The sequence below is a fragment of the Rhyacophila brunnea genome, unplaced genomic scaffold (assembly GCF_057557595.1).
Source record: "Rhyacophila brunnea isolate RB1 unplaced genomic scaffold, BYU_Rbru_1.0 scaffold_1, whole genome shotgun sequence".
Taxonomy (NCBI): domain Eukaryota; kingdom Metazoa; phylum Arthropoda; class Insecta; order Trichoptera; family Rhyacophilidae; genus Rhyacophila; species Rhyacophila brunnea.
The window spans coordinates 52183971-52207177 of record NW_028232751.1 but is presented as its reverse complement, the minus strand read 5'-3'; the positions used below and the strand labels follow the sequence as shown (position 1 = coordinate 52207177).

At 33.8% G+C, this 23207-nt stretch overlaps 1 protein-coding gene across 4 annotated transcripts in view; it reads left to right on the top strand.

Annotated features, from left to right (window-relative positions):
- Nucleotides 1–22103, top strand: part of LOC147079939 (uncharacterized) — a 40562-nt gene extending 18459 nt beyond the window's left edge. For 2 of the 4 annotated variants that reach the window (XM_085946958.1, XM_085946942.1), the window contains 10 exons: nucleotides 2067–2247; nucleotides 3785–3943; nucleotides 6675–6841; nucleotides 8174–8295; nucleotides 12762–12814; nucleotides 13867–13964; nucleotides 15763–15912; nucleotides 17717–17841; nucleotides 19182–19323; nucleotides 20429–22103. In XM_085946958.1, coding sequence (XP_085803084.1) covers nucleotides 2067–2247; nucleotides 3785–3943; nucleotides 6675–6841; nucleotides 8174–8295; nucleotides 12762–12814; nucleotides 13867–13964; nucleotides 15763–15912; nucleotides 17717–17841; nucleotides 19182–19267 — 1141 coding nt within the window. In that variant the 3' untranslated portion in view covers nucleotides 19268–19323; nucleotides 20429–22103. Of the gene's footprint in view, nucleotides 1–2066; nucleotides 2248–3784; nucleotides 3944–6674; nucleotides 6842–8173; nucleotides 8296–12761; nucleotides 12815–13866; nucleotides 13965–15762; nucleotides 15913–17716; nucleotides 17842–19181; nucleotides 19324–20425 lie in introns of all 4 variants that reach the window. The other 2 variants (XM_085946950.1, XM_085946934.1) reach the window with 1 other exon arrangement.
- The last annotated feature ends 1104 nt before the right edge of the window (nucleotides 22104–23207 follow it).

Here is a 23207-nt window from a genome sequence, read left to right as displayed (position 1 = left end):
AACACAAAATATGTTTACAAAAAATGACTTAAAGAAGATATTGTTATTCACAGCACGATAAATACGATATAATCTAGATAGGTACCTACTAGTGTACATTTTTATTACAATTAGCTGGTACTTAATATAGTATGCACGAATACTAATTGATTATGACTTTGACTTGTTATGACAAATGTCAATGGATTAATAATCATTATGAATATCTATTTTGCAATAGACATCCAGCAACTTTTAAATCTCGGGAGTGACTAGCAAAATTATTTGGATAAATTAAAAAATACGGAGGTATGTACCTACCTATAAATCTCTACCATAATGTTCCTTGTTTCGTCACCAACGTTGAAATCTATATAGGTAGTATTATTTTGTTTCAATACCTACCTACGTCGCTTGTTCGGCGCCAGCTATGGCGCGACGGCTTTTGCGCGTATACCTACATAATATCACTGTTATGAAAGGAACTCTTTAATCTGAGCAAATGACATTATATTATTATATTATTTATGAGTATTATGACTGATTTATTATGGTTTTTTGGTGTTTTACATTTATCATTTATAATGTGTCTACGTAGCAAGAGTAGTAAAAATATTTTTTATTGTCATTTGTATACGAAACCGAGCAGTCAAAAATAAAACAAAAATTCCTCGCGAAGCGTGGTGACATCATACTAAAATATAGTAAGTACTGGATAAAAAAAACATCCGGAAAAAAACATCTCCAACGCTCTGGTTATAATATAACTAATATAGGTAGCTATTTCTATATAATACCAAATAATTCTACTCGATTTGCCGCCCTTCGAGTATCTGCCGCCCCCAAGCGACGCTCAATCTGCCTACCCCCACGGGACGTCACTGCTCCAATGTTTTATGGTTTTTTTTTTAATGCCAAGGTTTTGACTCGACTTGAAGTCCCCAATCGACCTCCACCGAGTGTTTAGACTAGTGTTTTGAATGAAGAGGAAACGTTTCATTTTGTCAAGCATATTTCGTGCTATCTTAATTCTGATCTTGATTGCATGTAGAGCTTGTGATTTCTGAAGAATTCTCGAGAATTTTTTTTTAAGATCTCCGGGAAAAAAATAAATATTCTGAAATTTCATGGTTGTTTTTTATCGTAGTAGATTTTTGGGTTTCCTTCTTTCCTCGACATTTTGAGCTCGTTGCAGAGGCCATTATCAAGAGATGATATGTTTTATGATGAAATGTAGGATGTAGGTATGTGAATGTAAAGTATATACTAGTAAAGGATGCCCGAAAACATATATAGGCTAAACTTCTAGAATGGTATAGAAGCGTGTGACTTGTGAGTGAACACGAGAGGGCATACCAACGTAAACACTACACGATGTCAGCAATTGCCGACATTCGATGGATACAAGACACAAGTTTGACTTTGAAACCAAGATATTGGGTCGGAATAAAGGATATTTCGCACGATTGGTAAAGGAGGCCATCGAAATCCATAGAAACGCTGAAAATATTAATAGGGTTGATGGATTACGGTTAAAAACGTCATGGCTTCCGGCACTATCAGCAAAATCCAATATTCGAGCCGGTATCTCTGGTCGTAACGATTCACACATTACTCTGAGCAACATTTGCTCTTAGCTAATCATTAAATTTGCTCTTAGCTAAACATTCATATACCTACACTACATTTCTTCATCATAAAACATTATAATCCCTTGACAATTGCCTCTGCAACGAGCCCGAAACGTCGAGGAAAGAAGGAAGAAGGACACATGGTGGAAACCCAAAAATCTACTACGATAAAATATGATGAATATTTCACGAATTTACAAGAATCTTAACAATAATTTATCAATAAATGTCTTGAAACTTCATAAAATAATATTCTCGAAAAACGAAAATAAATTATTTTTATAATTTTTCGAACACATCTAATTGTATAGTCTGTGGTCCAGTCTTCATGTAGACGTAAACATATTATTATGTATCTATTTCAATGTACACTTTGGATCATTTGTTTTGATAATAATCATTGTTGTCTTTTTTTTAAATTGGGTTTGGGTCTGAATTGGGTTTAAATTGTTTTAGGGTCGAATATCCAAAGAAAATTCTGATGAACGAATTTCTATCAGCAGAGCAAGAAGAAGAGTGGTATACTCTGCACTCCGCTATAATTCACTCCGGTTCAGCTGATGCTGGCCATTATCTATGCATCGTCAAGGATACTGATGATAAATTTACCCGCATTAATGATCAGAAAGTAGAATGGGTGAGTTGTTTTGGAATTACATTATAACAATATCTGGGTGTATTTTTTAAACGTGGCGTTCGGCTATTTATGCAAACATACATGCGCTTAGCGATCTTCATTATGTTATAGCGTATATCTATGGCGAATAAAAAGTGAAGATAAGTCTAAATCACTATTTCTCAGGAATGCCCAAATAAATTTGAGTTGTGGATCATTTTACTCTAGAGACACCTACGATGGCTGCGCGGCTTAAGCGTCAGCCTATAGCGTCGCGGGTCCCAGGTTCGAATCCTGGGTCTGACAAGTACACATATTGTTTTTCAATTTGTGTATGAGTCAGAGTATGGACCTAATAGGTTGAGCAAGTGGCTGACATCCATTTCTTGTAAAAACAAAATCTGTTAATACAATCTCCCACTCTGTGGAGGCTCATATGATCGTATTAGGGTCGGACATGGTCAGGATGAGACTAACTAGAGGAAACAATGAGAAAGAATACGCGATGATGACCCCTAAATCTAATACGATACCTATTCTACTCAATTTTTGAGACTTATCTCATATTATTTTTCGCACACATACATACATATCTGTGTACGCATAAAATTTGATTATAAATCGAGTCAATTCATTTTGTGAAATAAGTAAATCACCCATCCTCCCCTCAATCCAAAAGCACTTTCTTTCCGTGTCCGGAAACTTGTACGTATGCAGTTCGCCGTATCGCACTTCACCGTGAAATGTTGTATCGAAAATATATGGCCATATATTAAAGACTGTCCAACCTCTTTGGGTAGTAAAGTACTATAACTAAAACATAAAATTCATGTCTAAATAAAACACCATTCTTGTTGATATGCTGAAGTTACACGAAGCCAGCAGCAAACAATTTTTAAAAATAGCCGAAATACTGGATTATTTGTTAGGTTAGGTTTTCATTCATCAATTCATTTGTTAGGTTAGCTATCAAAATTGAGTTAATGTTCATATTGAATCTAATAAAATTGGAGACCGTATAGTATACGGTCATCTCTTTCCGATAAGAAAGCTCACGGCGAACTGTGCCACAGTGAAATATTTTACGTACCGAGTAAACCGACAAGAAGCGTGTTTTATTTAGAGATGAATTTGATGTCATTACTCTACGACCCAAAGAGGTTGGACAGTCTTTAATATACGGCCATATATTTCCGATACACCATTTCATGGTGAAGTGTGATATGGCGAACTGCGTACGTACAAGTTTTCGGACACGATTTGTCTGATTATGTGTCAATTTTATAAAAATTCTCTATTCTATAATATTATATAGGTAATCAACATGGATTTCAAAAGATAATAGTTATTATCGTTGAAACATATCCACTGGCAACGTAATGTCGCTGGTCTATTGTAATCCTAAAAATCCATTCACTATTTGTGTTAAGGTACATTATCTATAGTGCGAATTAATCTGGTAAATGCGATAGGTAAATGTGAAAGGTTTTGACATATATCATTTTTATAATTAACTATGTATTTTTTTTTAATATGGTAATATTTATCTTCCTATCAGCTTTCTGAAGAAGACTTCGAGTCGACCTTCGGAGGATATGGTCCAAATGGTACCAGACTCTGTACAAAGAGTGCATACATTTTGACCTATCGGCGAAGTGAAAGCGCGAACTTGGCCAGAATTCCTATGTCCATCGATGTTGTCACCAGTGAAGTCAGGGTAATTGATTGCATTTGATAAAAATATCATTAGATGTCGTCAGTCGGAGAAAAGTCTTCAAACTGGTATCCCATCATTCAGTCACAAGTAGTAAGGTACCAGTGGTAGTTGACGCACTTGTATTTTTTAGGAAATGTCACAGAAAAACTACTTTGCCACAAGATTGAGCATAATTTTTCATTAGATTTTCCAATAACTGATAGTCAATTATGCTTACGACAACCGACGATGCCATTCGAACAGCTTTCACTACTTCAAAATAACCCTCGCGATTAATGTCATCAGATTTTTTCTTTTAATTGCAGGAAGTTTTTATAGTGCCTGCTTTCCTTTGCTTTTCATAACATAATTAGATTGAATGCTAGACACTCACTTTTTTGTTTTTGTTTTTGTTTTTTAAATGTATATTGATTTATAATATTAATACTATCGACCTAAGGTACTTGATGGAATTTGAATTTAAATTCTAATGGATTTAAGTTTTGTACTATTCCATTTGAGTCGTTTTTTGCGACCCGGGTTTCGCCGTTCGGCATCTTCAGGCACTGTGTACACCAGCGATTTCCAAACTGGGAGGCGCGCCTCCCCAGGGAGTGTTGCAAAGGGAGGCGAGAAAAGTTTAACACAGATAATGCAGCCACAGGCTTTCAGTTTGCAAGTGCATAGTTTATAAAATGGCCGCCAGTTATAAACTACACAAAAAACAGTCATATAAAAGGTTGTTTGCAAACCTGTCAGAAGATAATATGGAGACTAATTTTATTATAAGCACCTCAATTCTATACTATTGTGATGCACGCTGGCTATCTCGTGAAGAAATGATATAAAAGGGTCAATATTAAAATTTGAGGCAAATTTGTTTTGGAACGATAACTTTGTTGTTAAACTTGTCAATTTGGTTGAAATTTTAAAAAAATTGAGTGAATAAATAAAATCAAGGACTACTAGTGCATTTACTGATTTAAAAAGACGAAGTAAGGCATTCATAAAAAATTGGAGCTTTGGAAATCAAAAATACCATATCCAAATAACGAGCCTGTTTAGTAGAAAATTGCACTTTGTGCTAATAAACAAACACATCCATAGCATGAATAAAAAAGTAATTTAAAAATGAATATAATATAGTCAAACCTTGTTTATTTTTATAATTACGTCTTTTTTCATTTTTTGTATTAGTACATTTTTGACTATTTAAAAAGGTTTCTGTTTTATTTAATGAAATAAAAGGGGGAGGGAGGCGCCAAGATTAGAATTTTTTTAAATGGAGGCGTAGTAACACAAAGTTTGGAAACCACTGGTGTACACTCACTAAACGGAAAATAAACACTGACCACGAATACTATTAACTCTTACTTATATAACAAATCAATACAATAAAGTAGTCACAATAAAAAAATTATAACAAACAAATTATGAATTGTTGAAGTGTAAAAAACCCCCTATGTTATCAATAATCAATCATACACTCGATAATTAGTGTATAATAAATCGTCAAACCTAATAATAGATCATTAGTAATTAATTATATGTAAACAATAAAAATACTTCACTCAAGAGGTGTAAAATCGTCCATTCTGGGAACAATGACAACGCATTGGGAATTAATGGAGTTCTAATGAGATATTATATATGGTCAGTTTTTATTTGCCTTTCGGTGAGTGTACACAGTGCCTGAAGATGCCGAAAGGTGAAACCCGGGTTGCCAAAAACAACTCAAATGGAATTGTACAAAACTTAAATCCACTAGAATGTATATTGATTTATCATTTTTTTTATTTTATATGTATTTATATGTGTATCTCTCAGCTCGAACAAGTCGGACATTACGTGTATCTTGGACAGCGAATATATATAGATGGAGGAATTTCTGAAGAAATTATCCGGAGATCAAAACTGGGATGGAGTGCATTTGGACGTCTGAATAAAATTTTCAAGAGCGACCTTCCACTACCCCTGAAGCGTAAAGTGTTTAACCAATGTATTCTTCCAGTACTAACGTATGGGTGGAAAACATGGACCTTAAATTCAAACGAGGTTCAAAAAATAAGAGTAACGAAACGCAGTATGGAAAAATGCATGTTGAGCATAACGCACAGGGATCGAAAAATAAATAAATGGGTAAGGGAGCAAACGAAAGTGTTGGACATAATACAAAGTGTAAAACCTTGAAGTGGAGATGGGCAAGCCACATCGCTCGAAGAATAGATCATCGCTGGACAAATCTCATCATCCAGTGGTATCCAAGATATATTAAAATAGCTCAAGAGTGACCAAGAGCCTGCTGGATTGATGAGATAATCAAATTTAGCGGAAGTACGTAACAATGAAAGACTAAGGACCGAAAAGACTGGAGGTAGCGACGAAAGGCCTTCATTCAGTAGTGGATATAAAGATGACGATGTGTATCTATAGTATTATGTTTTCGTCTCACGCGCATGGAGGTAGTGCATTGTACAAAGACTTTTCTGGAACATGGCATGCTGAACTAATTTAATTTATAAGCTACGTACATTTAACATCTTGGATGCGGCCCAATTTCTAGGGTTGGGTGACCTCGATTGAAAGTGCTTACCTATAATTATTATTTTATAGACTAATGAAGATTACGATTGGATCGATCATCTTGTCATCTGATCATTTGACAAATAAATTCGATTAATATTACAAGACTATTGTCAATATTATTTTATTGCAGAAAAAGAAATACACAATGTATTCATTTTATTTACAGGAGTGTTTCAAGGAATATTTGGGAGAAGATTTTGGTGTTCCTGTCGCCTATAAATATAGCAAGGGTATAATCTACCACACAGTTAAAACCAACAAACTGGCAACTCTTACCGACCTTCTGATCGCCGCCCAAGACAGCTTCTGCGTTTGCAATAGTAGAATATTGAGGTAGGTAGTCATCATTATTTTTAGTATCTATTCATTATAATTATTTCTTCTATCTGCTATTTTTTTATGGCTTCTTCTTTCTTAGTTGTATCAGGTTTTTAATGATTACATGGTGTCGCTTCAGAAGTTAGCAGAGTCAAAAATATTTTACACAGTTTGTCGGACCAGTTTACCATTTTGTATTGGTCCAGGGTTGTCCACTTAGCGGACGACATATTGTCTTTAGACAATTGCCATGTCAGTCTTTTGTGAACATTGCATTGCGATTGCATACCTATCTACTCTAGTGTAGGGGTTCTCAACTGGTTTCTGTTCACGACACATAACGGATACAACATGATGTCTACTCCTGCACCTTATGAAGCATTCGTACAAAAATATGAAAATATACAAAAATTATATTGATAAAGATTATGAAATTATGTATATAGTAGCATCTATCGACGAAAAAGATAACTAAAACTCGCAGTCGATAATACAGCTCACTGTAGAAAAGATTTACTGAGTTAACATTGTAAAATTCGTCGTATCACAGTCAATCAATAAACATCAATTAATAACAGTTCTGTGTATTAAATTATTAATTCGCACTCCTGCGAAGGTTTCTGAATTAGTACAACCATCTTCTTCTATTCGTTTGCGTTCCTATACCAAATTTGGAAAATCCATGCATATCAAATGGACAGCTGTATGTGACCTGCTCACGTGTTGGAAAACCCGGAATACCTGTGTACACACCAGACGGGAAAACAAAAATATTATGTATCCAAAAGCACTTCAATAAATAGAATTAAAACACAAACAACACTTTCTTTCTTTGAGTGACATTGTAACGCATGCCAGGTACTCGCTAGTTAATTTATAAAGAAAGAAACTGAAAAAATGGGACAGGTAGGTATGTGCACCAACGATTTACGCATTGATGAAACTGTCGAACGTGGATTTCGTAGCGGTTCGATGTATGTGTGCGTTCCATACCATACGCGTCACTTGTGTGTGCTTGTGTGAGTGCAGTCGGTCGGCGATGACAACGTTCATACATGTGCTCTCATTTGAAAGCGTTTCCCATTCAGGTGTAAAATTTTGTGTCTGAACACAGAATTTCAACGTGGCCATTCACTCAATTGTCCATGCACGGGGTTGCATTACAATACTATGGTTACAACTTCCCGATTGTTGACCGTACGATAATTAACTGTTCATGCGCACTAGGCTTTAGGGTTGCATGTCCCGCAGGCCGGCCCTGTATATTATTATATTACGGAACATACATAATTTGAAAAGACCACAGCTGTATAAAGTTTAGTATATTATTATATTCGTCGTTTTCAGGTTGGTGTGGATCAACCCGACCGATGAAGAGTGCCTTGAGATTGACGCCCAGCTGACGCTCATCGATGACATCATCAAACATGCTCCATTTGGAAAAATAGCCTTCCTGCTTTATGTAGAAGGTTTACTCCTCATTTATGACTAATTAACGTGACAATAATTTTTTAAATGGCGCATGAATGCTGCCTTGCAAGGGCGAATCGGTTAATTTTTCGGTTGTTGTCGTGTGTTTTTCCTCTGTCAAGAAAAGAAGGGGAAGAGTACGCAGTGACTACTAATAGAATAAATGGGCATTTTCGCCAAAGTTTGTACATGTTTGAAATTTGGGTAATATTATTTTTTCACTCAAATTAACCATTTTTATATAGCTAGCAGATTCCTTGTTCTATTGCTGAATTGGTGATAGCAATTTTTCAGCAAAATATTGATTAATACAATATTTATATCATTTTTATTATGAAATTGGGCATAATAAGTTTCCGTTCCGTGACTACGAAACTTAGCTTTTAAAACATGAATGAAACACTTTTTATCACTTAAAAGAGCTCTATTAGATTAAAAAAACCATACACTTCAAAATAAAACTACAAATAGTCAAAAAATATTATTGAATTTTAATTCTTGGGCACATTTCGTTCCCCTCCGTTACCCTATGTCTATAATGGCAGAGCATTTTTCCTTTAGTATTTGAAAAAACCAATCAATGTTCGTTCTGCTATTTTTTTAAAGACAATAATCACTTTTACTAAATTTTATTGGAAAAATAAATAAGTTTCGTTATTTAATAATCAAATGAAAAATAGTTAACGTTCAACTTTTTTGGGGACATTTTCGGAATGGAACGAAATGGTAACGGAGTGTAATTTGTAAAGCTTAAGTTACATGTTACCATAAAAACAAATTTTTGTTTTATGAAATTTATTTGAATTTTTTGATAGACAGATAAATATTCAACGTGCGTCAAAATAACAAAACAAATCAAACTTAATCACTAAAATAGACATATTTTATAATAAATTTCACAATACTTGTAAAATAAGGTAGGTAATAATTTTGACACACTATACATTACCATAACTTTATTTGGCATTTATATTATTTGTAACTCAGATAAAAAATATTTTTAAGCAAATTAACAATATATGAAAAAAAAAATCAGCAAGGGATTCAGACGCGAGTTCCTAGCGCGGCACGGAGTATATAACTTTTACGAAAATAATTATAGTCAAACTCGGTTATTACGATCTCTGACATAGCGAGATCTCGGATGTAATAACGAAACATTTGTTGACAATTGGTTTATGATTTTCGCCATACATTTAATTCTTTCACTGTTATAACGAGCAACTTATCGGATATACCGAGCTAAAATACTGTTAATGTGTCGACCGTTTTAAAACATTTCGACCCTAAGCAATAAAATCCGATTGGACAGGATGCCGCCGGGGTCGGATTACGTTTATGACACTAGTAAAGTGTCTAAGTACCTACCTTATTGGTGTTTCACCGACAATAATAAAAAAGTATCCACGCATATGGTTGAAAAATCCAAGGTTTGTGAAGTCCGTAGGTACCTACCAGCGTTAATTACAATAAACAACTTCTTTTGTAGTTTATGAATGCCATGCTCGTTTCGGGGATTTTTACGATGGTTTCCAAATTTTTTATTTTCGGCTTTTTGTGTAATGTGACATGCTCATTTAAAAATACCTATTCTCTGATATAACGAGTAACGCTTATAACAAGCAAATTCAGTCGGTCCCATCTTCCTCGTAATAACCAAGTTCGACTTTATGTTGTCTTGAAATTTAATTGTATTCATCAACATAAAATGTAGCTATACAGGTTGATTGTAATCAAGACGTACTTTTCTGACATTTCGTGAATACCTACAGTTCTAGGTATTAAATCTAATCGAGAGTACACATTTCTGTTAAACGTGACAAAAAAATACTTTTTCATACATTTTTATAAATTTCTATGCCTAAAATGTATGGAGAAGTTTTAAAATTTTGGTGGCGTATAACAGAAAGAGTATGACAGAGCCAGTGCCTGTCTCGCAATTATTTCAGTCTGGTGTTTTTTCTTTTCCTTCTGTTGTTTTTTTTTATCTCCATACTTTTATGTGCGCTATTTTTGCGTATTCAGACATATCACATACTTTTTTAATCTTTATTATATTATTATATTATAGTCAGGTTATTTTTTATATTTTTTAATGAAAATATTTTTGTTTTTCATACGAACAGACAAAATAATTTTTTTTATAATCTATGAAGAACTAAACACACACTGTAAACCCAACTTTATGCATGCCATTTCGTTACTTTTACATTCCACATATACGTTACCACCAATATAGTTTCGGAGTGGAAGTAACGGATTCTGTTTCAGAAGTGTTTGAAGCCAAAATTTAGCTTAGTTTTATTGTTAAACCTGCGATATGTTTTATTATATCTGTAGTATGAAAGATAAGCTCCATATGTGTAGTATGTGAAATAGAAATATGTGTTTTCTTACCTTATAAATCGTGGTAACAGTAGTGGAACTTCTTAAATGACCAACCCAGAAAGCAACCTGTTCCGATAGCGATACCGACACACACCAACAATTTAAAGTGTACATGGCGATCAGTGTTATACAAAAATGTTGCTACATTAAAAAAAAACATATTTATAGTGAAAATTTTTCGCCTTCATGCTAAAATCGTGGTAACGGAATGTGGAGTTCCACTTTTTCAAATATCCTGGGACACACTTTAAACGTGATTTTTTTTCAATATTGGTACAAATTTACGAAAAAACTATATATTTTCCAAAAATATATAATGTAAGCTGTTGAAAACACTACGAATTTAATTTTACACACTCAAAATTAATGACGAAATCAGACTTTGTTTATTTGAATTTATGGGTGGGACATGGTAAAAACGCACTACCTTTCGATCTAAATAATCAATTAAAAATATATACAGGTCAGATAGTTGTATTTAACTGATTGAATAGAGTAAATTAATAAATTTGCATGTTAAAAGTACATAACTTTCCAACATTTTATAATATAATAACTATGAAAAAATCAATCAAAGTCATGGGACATGCCAAAAACGCAATGTACAAACTTTGGCGAAAATGCCCAAATACTACTAATAGAATGAGTAGTAATAGAATCCATTCATTACAAATCAACAATATACTTATTACTTTTCTTATTTTTCTGTACATGGCAGTGATTCTCACCCTTTTTTGATTCGTAGAATACTTGGAGTATTTTGGAAAATTTCAGGGTACCCTTACCCGAGTAACACTGATGAGAAAAATCACGGAATCTATTATTAAAAGTGCCTTCGAATACACGATTCATCTTAATAAACATATTTCCATACAACCACAATCTCTCCTCTCAATGTATTTACATATGTTACACCGAATGTGCGAAATTGACTATTACATGAAATGGCCAAAATTTTGGCTAATTCATGTAACAGTCAAGCCTGTTGCCTTATTCATGAATTAGGTAAATTTTCTGCTGGGTACATGAATTCGCCAGGGTATGGAATTCTTGAACTGTCAACATGACAGAAGAAAAAGTAAATTTAATACGGATGGTTTTATTAGTTATAATTGGACATAATATAATATTATTATTATTAGGTTAGGTTAGGTTAGGTTAGGTTAGGTTAGGTTTGGTTTTGTAATTCTGAATTAAAGTATTCAACTGAATGTCGATTTTGAGGTTAGCTATCAAGTGTCAACAAACTATCACAAACATTCAATCGACCAAGCACGAATCAAATCACGAAAATACTTTTCAATAAAATTCTTCCGTTATCATATTATAGTTCTAGATTTCTTTGCGCATAGTAAATAGATATGAAAGTCATTGCAGTTACATATTGATTGGTATATTTTTATATTATAATCAATGACATTTGTTTAGTTTGATTAGTTGCAAAAAATACCACCGGAGCGCGATCATCTATTTTGACCATAGATAATATAATATGTACATTTTGACCAATGCACGAGCATTTTGATACATTTAGTTCAGTTGCAAAAAATACCACCGTAGCGCTACTATCTAATTTGTCCAAGACATGAACTAGACAGAAAAATTACTGCCGAATTCACGCACTCTCCAGATATTTTGTCTAATTCATGAATAAGGTAACGGGCTTGCATTTTTCATGATTTAGGCCATATTTTGCCCATTTCATGTAATATTCAATTTCGCACAATCGGCGTAACACATACATACATGACAATAAAATACACTTTGCATTACATTGTAGAGTCTGTCTTCTATAAGCTGGCATGCCGGTTTACCCCCCGCTTTAGCATCCATCTCGTTCCCTCCCATTGAAAACTTGCAACAGTGGCAACGCGATGGCACAATGCTTTCTGTGTGACGTGTATGCCAGTTTATAGAATACAGACTATGTACAGTAACAAATCAAGAATTTGTTACTATACTGACTATTGAGAGCTTTGTTTATTCTCTTTCTACATATTACTGACCCCTATTAAATCATGTAGTCTCAATACTAACTAAAGTTAATAATAATTAAAATATATATTTACAATTCTAGGAGATCCGTTACGGGAAGCTGCGACCCAAGAGGCGGAAAATCTGAAGAAAAACGTGAGCTATAATTATTATGGTCACAGAAGAAATGGTAAAATAGAATTATGAAATTAAAATTACATCGAAGGTGTACATCATCTTTGCTGTCTGCTATCCACTGCAACATAAACACACCATGCGAATCTATTCTAAATACAAAACTGCTTTCGGCTGCTACGGCAACTATCTAGGGTAGGTTTGTATCGGAGTATTAGCACTTATTGTAATAATCAAAATAAGTTAGTTGTAATTGTTACAATAAGTGCTATGTTTTAACAGCACCTCTCAGCTATGCTGAATTTTAAAACGAAATTGACAGTTTTGACTGTTTAGACGGCTAACTTATTGTTATTGTTACAGTAAGTGCTAATACTACCCTAACTACTACCTAAAAACCTACCCTAGATAGCTGCAGTAACAGCCGAAAGCAGTCTTGTGTATAGAATAGATGCGCAAATCTTTCTTTCTCCTCTCCGCTATCATCCATATAAATCCGAAGGCAAACGTTATAAAGTGGTAAAAAAAGTTTGGTCCATTTGTTGTCCAGCATCGACACAACTTGGAACCTACTTAACTGTCATCAATATTAATAATATTATTTTGCCATTTCTTCTGAGACTACCATAAAATACCTCACTTTATATTATGTGTGCTTTAAGGCCATGCATTAGTTGAGGCACGGTCTAAAAAGATCGTTGCTAGGCGATGCGCGGACTGCGGGTTGCGGGTGCAAATGACACCTGTCAAACGTAATATTATTTTTCATATAAATCAAACATACGTTCATTTTATGTTCTATTTATTGTTCTATTAGTAACAATAATAATATATTCATTGACATGTTTTCTTTTTAAAGTAAATGGGTAACGTTTTTAGTCATCTTTACACGATTTTAGAATTAATTGACCCGTCGCCATCACGCAGCAAAGTGACGTGCTTCTGGCTCGAGATTCTCTCAGTGAATGGCAGCGAGTCCAAAATTTCGTCGCGCCTACAGTTGGAAATTATTTGGCGTTTCACTGATGCGTCACCTTAACAACTATGTTTGACATTAACTAAACCCATTTCAGGTTGTGATCGATCAACCGCTCATTTTGAATCATCAAACCCTCGCTACCAAGTCACCACATCTTGAATTCATGGGCGAGAATTACTTTGATGGAGAAAGGTATGTGGCTTATTTACAAGATGTGAAAAGTTATAACTATGGCACCATATAAGGGATGTAGTAAATCGATTTTGATATAACGTGACTATTAATAACATAAAGCTTAATACGAATACATACTTTGCTGGTCGCCAGCCCATAGAAACATAACATGATCTGGGATTGTCGGGAAACAATGGTTTTTTGACTGATTTTACCCGGTTGATTACAAATATGCCGGTTGCTTGATGAAGACTTCCTTCATATTAGAGTATAGCACTCAATGATAGCCAAATAATATATCGTGTCCTTAATTTATTTTTCTTCCCTTATCAAAAACCTACATTTGTCATTTATTTCGAAACATATGGAATTAAACAAAAATGTAATAGCCAAGATATATTATTATATTATAGCATAGATTGACACAAATAAAAAACCTTGAAAAGAAAAATAATAATAGAAGAATTTTCAATGGGAGCTTGGCTCTCGAATTTGATTAATAGTGAAAAAAGTTCAATGTGCAGCTTAAATAAGTTAAAAAGGTCTCAAAAAAATCAATTGTCTCATTGGTACATTTTAAAGGCGGTAAATTTTTTTAAAACCACTGCTTTACCATGGAACAGATTAATAAGATATAAATACAAAGCCAGCCGCCATAGACCTAGATTTAGAAGTCAAATTTCGTTTATGACTTAAAGACATACAATTCCTCTGGAATGTCCTTAAATATTACCAATATTTAATGTACATTTCTGTTAGGTACGTGACGAAATTTAATGCATATGAACGTAACTTTTAATAATAAGATATTCTTTTTATTAAAAGTTTAAGTTTATTTCACATTTCTTCATACTCGAGAATAAATTAACCCTTGTTACTACCAAACTCAGACAGTATACACAGTCTGTTATTCCCGATTTTACAATAAATTCTTATTATAATGGATGTTTATGGGTAGATCATGGCCCCACATTCTGAAACGGGCGCCCAGGCTAAGATGTTTGGTGGGCCCCCCTACCTATTAAAAGGTAAAGGCAGTGTGCTGCGTTGCAGTAATGTTTTCGAAATGGTGTACGCGGTAAAATTAACGTGTATTTTTAGCGATTGTTTGTATTTTTAATATGTACATCGATTTGGATTATGGAGTTGTTGAGTATCGGCAAACAGTTAAAAATTGTATCGTACAACCAAATATTTTTAATTACTAATATCATTTAAGTAAAATTGCGCCATAGGTGACTTTTTTACCATTAGAGCAAATTTGTGATCTGTGTTTATCTCACTTATCTGGTCGACTCCTCATCCCTTCCTGAGCCCAGGCCCCCAGGCTAGAGCCCTGTCAGCCCCCCTCTCGTGGGGGCCATGGGGTAGATAGATGGGCAGGGACACTCTGATTTTATGAATCTAGGAATTTCTGTATATTTTTTGAATAAATTATTGTTTTTTACTATAAAATACCAACATGCTACCTGCAATCAATATTCATTAAAAACGGAATAATAATATATTCAACCTTCTTTTTTACACATTAAATAAGAGATATTACAACAGGCTAACATCTTTGTAATATAAATCAAGGTACCATAGTATTATTATAAAGTTTTGCAAAGATAGTAGCCATTTTCTGACGTAATTGTTCGCAAGAAGGACAGTTGGATTTAAACATTTACCCGAAAATTGGAAGTGCATTCGATTCCCATTGTGTTCAGTTTTTTAATAGTTACGTTGTACAAAATGTAAAGGTTAGGTTATATCATAAAAAAATATTTTGTATTTTAATTGTTAATGTTAATTAAAAATATTTTTGTTTTTGCAGTGTATTTGAAAATAAACTATACGTGACAGTCCATCTATTGAACAACGAAAATAACAGAGTTATGAATTCTACATGCGCCTTTCCGAGAGCGAAATTAGAACATATCAAAAGTGCCCTTTTGGAAACCCCCGTAGCGATCAAAACTGCAAAGTAAGTGGCTAGTGAAATTATTGATAGATTGTATGATTGATGATTTTATTGTAGATTAACATTTTACATTCATATTGAAGCTAAATTTAAAAAAACTTCTAAGTAAATGTCAACGACATAAACATAATATAGTCATTTAATAGAGAATCCGATAAGATATTTCCACACCGTGGTCCACATTCTCCGTCTCGGAGCAGAAGTAATGACGAATAGTGACATCTTTTGCCAATGAAAATTTCTACTTTAAATTAGAAGTCATGCCACCCCTTTCTATCTTTATCTCATTTCTATTGTATGTAAATTTATATACTTATTAACTAATACTAACACTTATATACCCATCCGGGGATTACATGGAAACTGGCTTCTGATGGCCTTATAACAAGGTGTTGGCCGCTACTTATTATGCCCCCTTCATGATGACGCAAGTTAGGAAAATATTGGCGACTTTTGATTCATGTTGTAATACCGACACTGTGTCAATAGACGGAAAATATTTACTGACCAACACGTATGTCGCCCTCTTCACAATAGGGAGCGCCACGTGACCACAAACATTTGCCTGATTTGGGCCATTGTGAATTCCAGTATTACATTACTTATAAGACATATTAACACATTCGCGAACATGACGTCTATAAACGTCATAATTTGTGAGATGTGATATGACAGGACGTCTATTGACGTCCTGTACTGTAGAACGGAATACGACACGACGTTTATAGAAGTCGTATTTTGGATTAAAACAATATGTTCCCTGCTACTTGTATCACGGTGCGAACATTTTATTATTAGACAATATCTACATACTAAACTCATTTCTATATATCTAAATAGAAAATTTTAAAAATAAATATGTCATATCACTAACATGTATTAGCTAACATGTGTCCACGAATGTGTTAATATTATGTTGTATTTAAATGGCTAATATAGGCATACATTGTAAAACAAACATTTTACTTGGGCCCAAATTCTGAGAATGCAAGTCCAGGTACCGGGCCACACTCCATAACCTAGTGGGACTGGTAATAGGTGTTGATGCTTGGGGCAGTTTGATTCGGTCTCTCATTGGAAATGTTGAACTAACGTTAACGCTTCTCTAGTTAAATTAATCTACTTGAATTTTGTAAACTGTACATTGTCTATCGTAACAGATTTTTGGGTTTCCACCGTGTGTACTTCTTCCTTCTTTTCTCGACGTTTCGGGCTCATTGCAGAGGCTATTATCAAGAGATGATATGGGTTATGATGAAGTGTAGTGTAGGTGTATGAATGCAAACGTCGCTCTAATAATGCCAAAAGGAATCCGATTACCTCAGAGCATACGTTGCTGAGAGTAATGTGTCAATCTTTACGACCAGAGATACCGGATCAAATATTGGATTTTTCTGAGAGTGCCGGACAATGACGTTTTTAACCGTAACAAATCATCCCTATTAATACTTTCATGGTTTCTATGGATTTCAATGGCCTCCTTTAACAATCGTGCGAAATATCCTTTATTCCGACCCAGTATCTTGGTTTTGAAGTCAAATTTGTGTCCTGTATCTATTGTCTGTAATAGTCATTTGTGAAATATAAGATGTTCTCTACCCAAGTTGTTATTTATTGAACTCCAGCTGTGATATTACATAGGTATAAACTGTAATTTATATTTTAATTCTTGTTTAATGGTAGAATAGCCAGCACAGCAGACAAAAAAGTCTCCCATCAATGAAATCTACCATTAAAGGTTGTATCTTTTAAGCAGTACATGGCATGCCATTAAAGCCAGAATTTCATTAATGGTTTTTATTTTCAGTACCCTGAATGACAAAGTCTATGAAATAAATAGAGTGCTTCTTTGGAATCAATTCCGAGCTATGAAAAACATAGAAACAATGCAGCGAAACTTTATCGAAGAAACTCACAGCGTTACAGGAAAATGTAAGTGAATATCTAATCTCTGTTACTTATTCAGGACCAGATTTACTATAGGCTAGAATTGCTCCAAATTGGTAAAGCTGCATTTAGACCAAGCGAGCAAATGTTTGTTCTTCCCTCACTCCAGCGAAATTCTTTTGACGTAAAGCCTTTTTGTTGAGCAAGCATAAAAATTTCGTTGGAGTGGGGGAAGAACATACGCTAGCTCGCTTGGTCTAAATGCAGCTTAAGGGGCCCGACACTGACAAATGCATTGAAAACATTGTGAATAGGCAGATAAAGCAGCTGTACCTCCTTGATGGCAAAGTCTGAGAGGTCGACAAAAGTAGAAATCTACTTTCAATGAAAATTATTCTGTTATGGGCAACAAACAGATTACAAAAAAAAAATTCAATAAGATGAAATGTTTACTAAGAACAAATTTGTATAGCAGAAGTTCAGAGGTTATATCTAGGGAATCCAATCCCGGGATCCCGGACAATTTTCGATACCTATGAATCCCGGGATTAGTAAACATAATCCCAAAACCTTCGGGATTGATTTTTTTGTCAATCACAATCAATTAGTATGTGTACAAAAGTATGTTAGTGTAGTGTATGTACCTGCACATGTCACATGTCCCATAGAGAATCGCCGGATGCTCACAGATAATAAATAACCATTTTTTGTTGTCATACGCAATCGTAAGAACATCAGAAAAATAATAAATTCATTCATTTAACCAGTTAGACGCCACTGACGTTCTGACACGCGAACGGTGTCTAACCACCAGTGCTACATGCAGGCAGGCACTTGTTTCTACGTTGAATTTTATCTTTTCTTAAATAAATTTAAAAAACTGTTTTACTTTCACATTATTATCTATATTACAATATTATTTACTTCATTAAACCCATGTATTTCCAAGATTGAACATACAAAATATTAACATTAAATGTCTTAAATAGTATAAATTATATTGACATTTTTGACAGATTTTATCAATGCTATTTGTATAAATGAAAAAAAATAATGTGAACTATCGAAAATAACGCTAATCCTGGGATCAGTCCCGAGATCCCGGGATCGCAAATTGTAATCCCGAAATCCTGGGATCAAAATTTTTACTTGGGATTGGATTCCCTAGTTATGACTGGCAAAAGTCATCAGCAAAAACATTCACAGTTGAAAGACATACATACAGCAAAAGAGCAAGAAGACTGTTAAAAATACTTCATCTTTTTTAAAAGATGTTGTTTTGCCGTCATCTCCCACAGCGCAGATTGAATTACTATAAACAATGTAATTAAGTTAATTTGCGCTATTTCTATTCCTGCTGTAATAATTGTGAATTTTATTTTCAGTGGACTTGGATAATGTGAACGATGCTTTGCACAATCGCCTGCCACATTTAGTCTGGTGGATTATCCAGAGAAGTCAGAATTGCTAAAGTAATGCCCCTAAAGCTACATCATCCAAAATATCCAACGATTACCTGTTATCTATGTAAGTTAACTGTTTTAAAATGACTATATCTCCAGAACCTGTGGTTACATGTAAATTATTGTACGTAAAACATTTCACCGTGGCACAGTTCGTTGTGAGCTTTCTTATCGGAAAGAGATGACTGTATACTATACGGTCTCCAATTTTATTAGATTCAATTTGAACATTAATTCAATTTTCATAGCTGATTTTGGCAAAATTCATGAATTCAAGAATGAAAATCTAACCTAACCTAACAAATAAACTAGTATAAAGGCTATTTTCAAAATTTGTTTGCTGCTGACTTCCTGTTAAATGTAAACCGACAAGAACTATGTTTTATTTAGACATGAATTTTATGTCAGCAGTCAGCACTATACGACCCAAAGAGGTTGGACAGTCGTTAACATACGGCCATATATTTCCGATACAACATTTCACGGTGTAGTGTAATACGGCGTACTGCATACCTACAAGTTTCCGGACACGATAACCTGTAACTAAAACAGTGCTGACATTAAAAACGTTGACAATCTCTATCTCGCTGAACGCTGAAGTACTGACGATGAAGTTGAAAGGTGGTATTGTTCTGTAGCGGTATCTAATTTATCGTGTGTGTTCAATGACTGTGGGCAAACCGGGATATGTCTTAGTAGGCCAACGAGTCCCAAATGCATATTTTTATTGAAATTCTGAAACAACCCATAAGTAATATATAGCTTTCAAATATGTTATCACACAAATTTTCAACTCTTGAATGAAACTGTACATAATAATCTGTAGCACCTTGCGGTACTGTACTTATTACATTTTTATCGTCCTCTGAACCATTCGCTCAGCAATTCGGTGCACGACCTTGACAGATAAATACGTATTATCAATTATTTCCTATAGAAATCCAATAATCCGGCATTTCCGACAATCCGGCATAGGTGAAAAGATATGGGTGCCGAATTACCGAGCGCCTACTGTACTATTAAAAATAAACCAGCCATTTACGTTTGAAACATAAAAATGTCATTTATGATAATTTTTAATTATGGACATATTAAAAAAGACAACTTAATCTTTTGGCTCCAGAAATATTGACATAAGGATTTAATTGACTATCTTTCTTTTTCAGCAGTGCTGTTTGCGAGTGACATCTTTCCAGTCGTTTTATAGTTTTTACCTTTTATATTATTATGAGTCCAGTTTACCTTATATTTCCTGAACTACTTATTATTTTTTATATCTATTATAACACCTAGCAACGGTGTGAAAACATTTATTTTCTTAAGAAGAGCATTTCTAGTCGATAATGATTTGTGATTTTTGTTAGTGAGCATTTTCAATGCATTTAAAATTTCTAATTATCAATTATTTATTGTGAAAATATTTGACGACTGCGGCTAAATCCTAGCCTTCATTTCCCCTCTGTGTATTTTATATTTACTAGTGGCCACCAACTCTTTTCCCTCGGGAATTGCAAAATACACTGTTCCATCTGATGGATATAATTAAACAGAAAAACAGGACAATCTAATAAAATAATATAAATCATATACCTAATATAGATTGCTATGACTAGAAGGTATGTTTTAATACATTAGATTGTTAATCTATCGAAACTGTCTTTATTTTCAAGTATTTGCATATATTACCTACCCAGTGTTTTTTTCTTATATTACCACAGTATACAAGTCTTGACGAAATAGATATACCTATGGCACAAACAAAATTTTCACAGGAGAGGGGGTTTTCAACATGTTACAGCGCTATATACATAATGCCACCACTATTATAGGTAGTTATAGGAGATACTTCTCCAGTTAATTAAAAAGGTAAGGCACCTAGTCAATTGAAAAAATAGGCAAAACTGCCTAGGCTTTACACCCTATTAATTAATCATTTGGTTCATAGGTATTATCTTCAACTTGAGTGCATACATATATTGTTGACTAAATAGTATATATATATACAAAGTTCGAGGTATAAAATAGCCAGTTTTATAACAATAATATTATATACCTACTCTTTAATGTAATTTACAATCAATAAAACAGCAATGTAGTAATAATTATATTTTTATAACTAAAGATCAAAGTAAATTCCGAATATTCTTCACATCTGTGTTCTTGTGGGTATATTGCTATTGTTCTTTGCTTTTCGTATCGGAAACTATTGGTAGATGCTCCAGTGCATTCAATATTATCTACTTCCAACATTGGTTTGAACAATGTTTTTTTATCAACATTTTTAACATAGAACGTATATTTACAGACTGTCTTTCATATTCTTTAAACTTTTCTATGCCTCACGTTGAATGTAGAGAGAAGCTCTTACTACAATCGCTGTAATACCGATAATTTGTGGCTTAATATTTCAAAATTATTCAAACAGATGTCATTGTGTGTTTAATTTTTTAGACTATGCAAATCAATCGACAGTGGATAGTAATTTGAGTTTAATGTCGGATGAGATAACTCGTGAAATTTGTATGTGCGGCTTGTCGCTCACGGCCTTATATAGTGAGAAAATTCGCTGAAGGCATAGAACCGGTTAACAATCAAGAGGATTTGAGGTGCTTATAGCGTATACCACGTTATATCGTGGTTAGCATCATCTACTTATTAGTTCTTATGATCCTCCTTATAATCTCATGGTTCACATTGTTATTCCAAATGTAGACAAACTCGAAACTCGTAATCTGTCTCGATGTATTAATAAGTAAGATGTACCTACTTAATCTCAAAATATGAAATTAATACTATCATAAAATGTGAATACTTATTTGTAAGGTGTTGGTTGTGTATATTTTGAAACAAAAAAAGAAGAAAAAAACAAGTTAGTACCTACATATAAATAAATCTGTAATAAGAGTTCAGTCATCAGAAACTAATGATACTTACTTCTGATATACATAATATTATGGAAGTATTATTAGTTGGTATTGTTCGGCAAAATGAAGCCGTGTTTCTTGTGTATAACGCACAGTAGAACCTCAATTTTATTTTTATTAACTTAACCATGAAACGTTATAGCAGTGGCGAAGACTCCATACTAGGCGATTATTTAAAGCCTAAGAAAAATAGATCTCCAAGTAGTATGTAATTTAATAAATAAAAAATGTGCGGAAACCATCTATCGTCAGAATTTAGAATAAATAAAAAATAAGTGACAAGCGCTATCTGTTTTCTATTGAATAAAATTATCGATTCATCGATGACTTGGCCGCTTTGATAAAAAGATGCATCTGACTTGGCCGTTTATGATATTCAAAGCATATTTTAAGTTGATTTTAATGGTCACATGTAAATTGTACGTAAAACATTTCACGGTGGCACAGTTCGCCGTGAGCTTTCTATCAGAAAGAGATGACCGTATACTTATTAGATTTACTCCAATTTTATTAGATTCAATATGAACATTAATTCAATTTTCATAGCTGATTTTGGCAAAATTCATGAATTCTAAAATGTAAACCTAACCTAACAAATAATTTAGTATATCGGCTATTTTCAAAATTTGTTTGCTGCTGGCTTCCTGTAAATCGACAAGAACCGTGTTTTATTTAGACATGAATTTTATGTCAGTACTGTACGACCCAGAGGTTGGACGGTCTATAATATACGGCCCCATATTTCCGATACAACATTTCACGGTGAAGCGTGATACGGCGAACTGCATACGTACAAGATTCCGGACACAGATTTAATACGCTTTTACTTGTAATTTGATACTGAAATATATATTGAATTGTGGGCATTAAACTTCCTTGCAGGAATCAATCAAAAAGTGGACATCGGCCAAAACATAACTTCGCCATGATTGATAATGAACTCCTCATATTATTTAAAAAATAAATAATAATTTCATCTCGTGATTTTTTTTTATAAGTTAGTTCAGTCATAGACTAACATAAT